The sequence below is a fragment of the Rhododendron vialii genome, chromosome 1a (genome assembly GCF_030253575.1).
Source record: "Rhododendron vialii isolate Sample 1 chromosome 1a, ASM3025357v1".
In the NCBI taxonomy this organism is placed as follows: Eukaryota; Viridiplantae; Streptophyta; class Magnoliopsida; order Ericales; family Ericaceae; genus Rhododendron; species Rhododendron vialii.
Window position 1 is genome coordinate 4,305,068 of NC_080557.1, and position 8,047 is coordinate 4,313,114.

Genomic DNA, 8,047 nt, shown 5'->3' on the forward strand with positions numbered 1-8,047 from the left:
AGTGAATGTGTGTGTCGCTGACATGGGTTTTTTAATTGAGAGAGAGAGAGAGAGAGAGAGGAGTGTCGCTGACAAATTTTCGCAAACAAGTTACGGGATTTCAGGAGTAAAACAAGCAGAATGGGTTTTTAATTCAAATCCATATTAAATCCATTTTTAATCCATCTAAACCCATGTAAATATAAATTTATATGGGTTGAACCCATATCAACCCGTTATGTAATATGGGTGGGTTAGGTTGGGTTATAAATGAGCGGATTAAGCGGGTTAGAAAAATATGGATTGAAATTGTCACCTCTAATAAATAGTTAAAAAAACTTGTGAACAGTGCACAATTTTTATTTTATTTGCTCACATATTTTTAAACACTACACCAATACTATTTATTTAATCTACTCTCTATTAAAATACACATTTTTGAATCATTTTCTTTATCCTATTATTATAATATGAGAGAGGGGGCCGGGGAAAGTGAGAGGAAGAGGAACATAATTAAATAATCTAACAAATGGGATTCCGAATGAACAGCTATTCGGTATTAATACCTAACCAAGTCTTCAAAGTTATTTTACATCCGCTACTGCAACTTGTTTTTTCTGTTCTCCTGAAATGGCCATTTTAAATCATCCGGTAAACTTGCTCTAAGAAGCATTAATGCTCATGCTGCAGCTTCTGCTACAGTATTTGGTTTTCTCGAATTTAAACCCACATGACATCAATTGCTTGCTAATTAGCCACAATGTTAAGCTACCCCTCTTCCATGGCCATGGAACTGACTATACCCACCCTTTTCCTCCTCTTTCTTTCCTCCAAATTCCCATGTTCAACTGCTCAAACATGGATCAAATCCGGTTACTGGTTCTCCGGCAGCAAATTCCCCGTAACCGACATAAACTCAACCCTCTTCACTCACCTCATATGCGGTATGGCAGGCCTAAACCCTTCCACGTACCAACTTTCCATTTCTTCATCAGATGCCCAGTCCTTCTCCATCTTCACCCCCACTGTCAGGCAAAAGAATTCAACGGTCACAACGCTCTTAGCGATCGGTGTAAGATCGGCGAAGTCTTCGACTTTCTCCTCGATGGTTAGCCAATCCGAGTTCAGGAAGTCCTTCATTGAGTCCTCCATAAGAACAGCTCGATTATATTGGTTTGATGGGCTGGACTTTCACTGGGATTCAGTCAATACTAGCTCTGAAATGGCAAACATGGCCATCCTATTCGATGAGTGGCGACTAGCGATCGAATCAGAGTCAGGAAACTCAAGTGGTTCTCAACTCATCTTGACAATGGGTGTCCCGTTCTCCCCATACCTTGACAGTGCAAGTTTTCCAATTGCATCTATAAAGAAGAACTTGAACTGGGTACATCTGATGGCATTTGACTACTACACGCCTACTTCGTGGAATTACACGGCTGCCTTTGCAGCATTGCATGATCCAGGAAGTGAACGGAATACAGAATATGGAATCAATGCTTGGATTGCCGGCGGGTTATCGACTAACAAGCTTGTTTTGGGGCTGCCTTTCTACGGCTATGCTTGGACGCTCGTGAACCCGAATGACAGTGCAGTCGGTGCACCGGCAAAGGGGACCGCGATTACCCGTGATGGTTGGATGAGCTACAAGGATCTTAAGGCGTATATGCAGAGATCCGGAGCTGTTTCGGAGTATAATGCAGCCTATTTTGTGAATTACTGCGTCATCGGATCGAGTTGGATTGCTTATGATGATGTTGAGGTCGTGAAAAAAAAGGTAGCTTATGCGAAAGAGAGGAATTTGCTAGGTTATTTTGTGTGGCAAGTCGAAGATGATGATAAAAATTGGGTGCTTACTCAGGCAGGTGAGTACTATACATCCCATGCTATCTAATAAGTTGTGCTTTTATATACAAACAATGCATTATTTCAATGTGACCTGTAAATTTGAGAAGATATCTCAAACCGATTGAATGCATCTGGTAGCCATTAAGCTGAGCTAAGAAGTTGAGTTTTCGTCCCGGTGGAATGCATCTGGTAGCCATTTTTTAGCCAAAAAAAATGCAGGGTTTTGGAACTTTTTCACTTTTTGGTGTACGTCTTCGGTTCAAAATCGGATTGCTAGCTATAAAAAAAACATTTGATCCTTTTGATGACAGTCCATGGAGGGAAAATGTCGTTGGGTCGAAAATCCCGAATCAAATGTTAGAGATATTTCACAAAAGAGTCATGATAAAGAAAAACTAGAAGAACTAGGGAACACAATTATCATCAAGAGGACTATCCCCGAGAGCCTCTAAGTATAGTTGAAACTAATTTTGGGCAATATATGATCATTGTGTTTTTCCATTGGAACGGTTAAGAGTGTTCTGTTTCTCTTGTCTACTGCTAGATTGTCTTCTCACATTTCTCTCTAATGCACAATTTCATAGCACAAGAAGATGAGAAAAATCCCGTCATAGTACAAGAAGATGAGAAAAATCCTGGGAACAAGAGACACTTCTTGTTAATCTTGCTTCCAACCGCAGCTACAGTTACCCTTGTACTAGTTTATTTGACATGGTACAAAGGTAAGTTCTTCCAGCCGAGAAAACTTTGTGCATAAATCATTTCCCTTCACCCTTTTAACGTTCCACATGTTAGTTTCATTGGTTACAGGACGGATGGGCGAACGAAAAGAATTGCAATCTTTATTCAAAACTACTATGGTATCTGCTGGAAACGCAAATGCTCCTAATTTGCTAGTATTTAGACTCATTGACCTTGTAGAAGCTACCAATAATTTTTCGTTTGAAAATAAGCTTGGAGAGGGTGGATACGGACCTGTTTACAAGGTAAAACTATTCGTCTTCGCATAAAATCGAGAAAACAAAACTAAATACGCGGTGTACCGATTTTGCCTGCAGGGTGTATTACATAATGGACAAGAAATAGCAATAAAGAAACTTTCAAGGACTTCTACACAAGGATTTGAAGAGTTCAAGAATGAGGTGATGCTTACTGCTAAACTGCAGCATGTAAATCTTGTAAGAGTTCTTGGATTTTGCACCGAAAAAGAAGAACAGATGTTGATCTACGAATACATGCCGAACAAAAGCCTGGATCATTTTCTCTATGGTTAGCAATCTTTAATGCTTCTAAAATAATGGTGAACATTAATTGAGTGTGGTTTTAATATGAGGTGTCGCCTATGTTGTAACTATCCAAATCTCTTTCACGTAGATCCAACCAGGGGACTACTTTTAGATTGGGAAAAACGAGTTCAAATTATTGAAGGGGTTACTCAGGGGCTCTTGTACCTCCAAGAGTACTCAAGATTGACAATAATTCACCGGGATTTGAAAGCGAGCAACATTTTGTTAGACAACGAGATGAAACCCAAGATTGCGGATTTTGGCATGGCTAGAATTTTCCAGAAAGATGAATTCGAAGCTAACACTAGCCGAATTGTTGGAACGTAGTAAGTTCCTTGTTTCTTACAATACACGCTACCTAATGTGTTTTAGTCTCAAATATTACCCATTTAGTTATCTATTTTTGTTCACTTATGCAACATTGCAGTGGTTATGTACCTCCTGAATATGTAAAACGTGGCATATACTCCACCAAATCAGATATTTATAGCTTCGGAGTTCTTCTTTTACAAATCATTAGCGGAAAACGGAATAATTGTTTACATGGCCTTCATGAAGACTTGAAACTCCTAGACTATGTAAGTAATTCTGAAAATTGTGACATGAATATTGTGAATTGATTTCCTTCCTGTGAACTCTAAAGATGCACTGCATCGAAATACCTCAGGCATATGATTTGTGGAAGTGTGGGAAAGGCTTGGAGTTCATGGATCCATCGCTCGACGATACAGATTCATCCTGTAAATTAGTGAGATGCATGCAAATAGCTTTGCTATGTGTCCAAGAAAATCCAGCTGATAGACCCTCCATGTTGGAACTCTCGGTGATGCTGAAAAATGAAACTGCCGCCATGAACATCCCCAAAAGACCTGCTTTTTCTACAAGAAGAGATGAAGATGAAGTTCAAATTCAAGAGTCTACATCTCAACAAGAAATTTGGTCTGTTGGTGATGTATCCATTACCCAAATGGTAGCCCGATGAAGGTTAATTCTCAATTTTTTCATGACTAGAGTTTAGCCCCATAACAATTCATTTTTTTGTCAGGATTTTGCTTTTGCTGTCACATCTTTCTTAAGTTTGGGCAAATATGATTATTCCCATCCCTCTGTGTATATTGCTAGAAATAATACAACTTGTCTTGCTTCAATTTCCTAGTAGGTGAATCGGCTCTGGAACGACCATTGCTCCTTTTAGTTCATCAAAGTTTCTAGAAGACATGAGCTAGCCCCATAGATACTCACTCAAATATCTACAATCCTCGCATTTCGTTACAATTACCGATTAGGTCATATGTGAATAACCGGCTGTTTTTTTTTGGGGCAGCTTGAGCGTATCTCAATTAATTTTGGGATTTGGACAAACTTTTAATAACCCCAAAGTTTGAAATATTTAGCCTTCGTGAATTTTGAACTAGCGAAATCTTGGGGCAAGCCCCTTTTGTTGCTTTCTCAAACCTACTTTTACACTCTGGGGCTTGTGGTTCATTACAAAGATTGTATTCCATCAGCATTTTAAGAGTTAAGACATCATTTTCCTTTTTATTGGCCAATTGGTAAAAAAAAAAATTAAGAGTAGACAGATTGAATAAACTAACAGAAATGCTAGAGACAAAGAAAATTTATCCCGAAAGTATCCCGAAAAGATCAACTAGTGGTTGAGATTCACTTTAATGTGTGTGACATAATCATATGCTTTTTGAAAAGCCAAGAGAACAAGGCATTAATAACTCAATTAATTATATGACTATTCCAATGGTTTTACAACAACTTTTTAACTCATTTAATGCAACTTAAAAGTGCCCCAGGGGCAACCATTAGCATTTGCCTTTTCTCAATATTGATGTCTATTCAATTCTCTAGAGTAGTCTATTACTCATTTAAACAGATTTAGACTGGTTCATAATTTCGTGGGCCGAGAAAGATGGATGGAGATCATATGGCTCCACTCCTCTTGACTTCAGCGTTTCCTCTCCCACCTACTTGTGCGGATATTTCTTCTACTAGCAATTGTGTTTCAACTACCATGCAGGAGTAATAAAGGCTTCAACATTCTACTCGCATAACCATTCAAACACAACACCATATATAACCTCTCAAATACATGTGGGGCCTACACATAATATTGTGTGTGGAGCCCACATGTATGTAAGAGGTTGTGTTTAGATTGTTGTGTGAGTAGCATGTTTGTAAAGGCTTGGGCTAGCATGGAACGTGAACAAGAGTTCTGTTTTAGCCTCTATTGTGGAAACTTTGTCCATGTCAAAACCAATTGACAATGAGTAAAGAGGTCTCAGATGTTATTAAGTGATCACACATTTCACTCTCAAGCAACGTGAGATTCATTTCCTTAACATTCCCCCACTTTTTAGGTTCTATCATCGTGTAGCCTTTTTGCTGGTCTGTCATCGCAGGGTGTGGATTGTGATTTTATAAAATGTGGGGTAAAATGGGTCTTGCTTTGATACCATGTGAAAACTTTATATCAATTTCAAAACCAATTGGCAATGATTGGAGAGGTTCTAGATGTTATTAAGTAATTTTCCATTTCACTCTCAAGCAATGTGGGATTCATTTTCTTAACATTCCCCCTCACGTGCAGCCGCGTTTGAGGTCAGTTACGTGTGACAACTTTTTGGGTCCTATCACCGTGCAGCCTTTTTGCTGGTGTGTTATTGCGGGGTGTGAATTGTGAATTTTATAAAATGTGGGGTGGAACGAGCCCCACTCGGATACCATGTGAAAATTTTATGTCCATCTCAAAACCAATAGGCAATGAGTGAAGAAGTCTCAGATATTATTAAATGATCACCCATTCCACTTCCAAGCAATGTGAAATTCATTTCCTTAACATCTATGAGCGGTGTATTTTAGAATCTAGCTGTAGGGTTAAGCAATGTAAACAGGGAGAGTGATGTTGGGAGGCGTGTTAAAAAAAGAAAAATGCGCAATAAGGATAATCATAAAATAAGTTTGAACGAGAGATACTTTCTCTACTGACAAACGATAACTTCTCAAATTTTCATTAATTAAATAATAAACAACTTTTTAGCCCTAAGGCTTACATTCTTCTTTGTAATGATAATCTAAAAATACTAAAAAGGAAATAAAATAAAAGAAAGCTAAAAATCTACGTCTTGGAGAATAATAAAAGAAAATAGAATCAACCGAGATGAGAAACCTAATATTCTAGGCAATTGAGATGAGAAAACCTAATATTCAAGGCAATTTACACTAAACGGAACGAATTCTGAGAAAATTACAAAAATACAAAATAAGAAATTCATATATTTCTAGAATAACTAAAATATTGGCCTGCCTGAGGGTAGTGAGTTAGGAGAGAACTCCACTTGTTAATTTTTGGTCTGTTTCTAGTGAGATTTCTTCGATTTCTCTATGGATGTATCCGATTTTGGAAAACCACGCAAAACTTTGTGTTTGTGTGTGTTTGGTTTTGATTCTTGGGACACACCCCCTAAGTCTCACTACATGCCCGTGTTGACAACTTCCGGTCTTCGTAGTCAATAACGACTCCTTCAAAACTTCCATTTGCTTTCATTTGAAGTCAAAGTTCTCTAAAAACTACCCAAATTCATATTTGAGATTTTCAGAATTTCATTTTTTTTAGCTTTTCAGAATTTGTAAAATCTAAAAATCTATTATCTAGAATTTTTCATAAACGCTCAAAGTTGATAATAACAATTTAAAATCTCAAAATCTGCAAAATAATTTCTCGCATACATGCACTAGTCGGGGTAGGTTTGATTTGGAAAATTTAGGTAGAATACCAATAATTTTTGTTAGTCTTTTACTCATTTGACCCCTGAATTTTTCATAAATTGTCCCCAAGAACCTAATTAAATGTCACCTCCCCGTCCCATGCCGAATGACAGTGTCATCATTTTAGACCTCTAAAAAAGTTAACTATGATTTTGTTAACTTACATGGAAACCTTTTATCCATTAATGCAATAGTTTGTGGCATAAGTGGAGTTATACACTACTCATTCTCCATCACATCGGCCATCGCATATATGACTTGATGAACTTGTACAACATCGAACCATCAAGCGTAACGGCGGGACCTCGTCCAGGCGATCCGATCTCATTGGCCATCCGGTTCACCAGCGTCCACGCGCACCCATGGTATGCTAACCCCAAAACCATCTTGTCAGCAGGTAATCCTCTACTTATCCATTCCTTAATTCCATAATCAGTACTTATATTGCTTGATGGGTCATACAAAGCAGAATGAGCGCCTGTGCAGTTTTTAAGTGATAGTAGTACGACACGCTGTGTACCCAATCGAAGTTCCTTCGATGGCTGGAGCCTGGAGTTCCCGTTCATGAACCTTTGAACTATACGTAGCTGCCATCCTGAGGACTTAAAAAAAGATATTTTCTTTTACATGCGACTTCGTTTCACCAAAAAAAACAAAAAAGCCTTCACGTTATAGAAGTCAAAGTCCTCTAAAATATGTATGAGATTGACTTATTCACGAAGGGACCGTGATTCCTTTATTCATAGAGTTGCGTGATCTTGGCCTTCTGTTTCCGTTTTGGAAGGTCCGGACTTAAATGAAACTCTTCTCCGGAAAAGTTTTATCTGAATCTGGACCGTCCAAAGCCAAAACTGACTCTTCCTCGAAAGAGTTTCATTTAAATCTGGATCATCCAAAGTCGAAACAAATGCGCGCGATTCACCTCTGTAAAAACTTTTTCACGGAGCTTTGTGAATAAGTTTTTCACAATATCGATGTCTATTCTATTCTATTCTCTAGAGTAGTCTATTACTCATTTAAATAGATTTAGACTTGTTCAATTTCGTGGGCCGAGAAAGATGGATGGAGATCATATGGCTCTACTCCTCGACTTCAGCGTTTCCTCAATGCAATATTATATATAAGAAGTCAAAATCCTCTAAAATATTTATGAGATT

General features: G+C 38.1%; 1 protein-coding gene across 2 annotated transcripts; it reads left to right on the forward strand.

The window, feature by feature from the left end:
* Positions 1 to 570: 570 nt before the first annotated feature.
* Positions 571 to 4,285, forward strand: LOC131298483 (cysteine-rich receptor-like protein kinase 19). 2 transcript variants are annotated; one of them, XM_058323973.1, is made up of 7 exons: positions 571 to 1,844; positions 2,412 to 2,549; positions 2,638 to 2,813; positions 2,886 to 3,096; positions 3,202 to 3,439; positions 3,541 to 3,691; positions 3,781 to 4,285. In XM_058323973.1, exons 1-7 carry the CDS (start codon positions 740 to 742, stop codon positions 4,093 to 4,095), a joined length of 2,334 nt encoding a protein of 777 aa, XP_058179956.1. In that variant the 5' UTR covers positions 571 to 739; the 3' UTR covers positions 4,096 to 4,285. The 2 variants fall into 2 exon arrangements, with proteins under 2 accessions (XP_058179956.1, XP_058179948.1); XM_058323965.1 differs by having other exon boundaries at positions 696 to 1,844; positions 2,623 to 2,813.
* Positions 4,286 to 8,047: the final 3,762 nt, after the last annotated feature.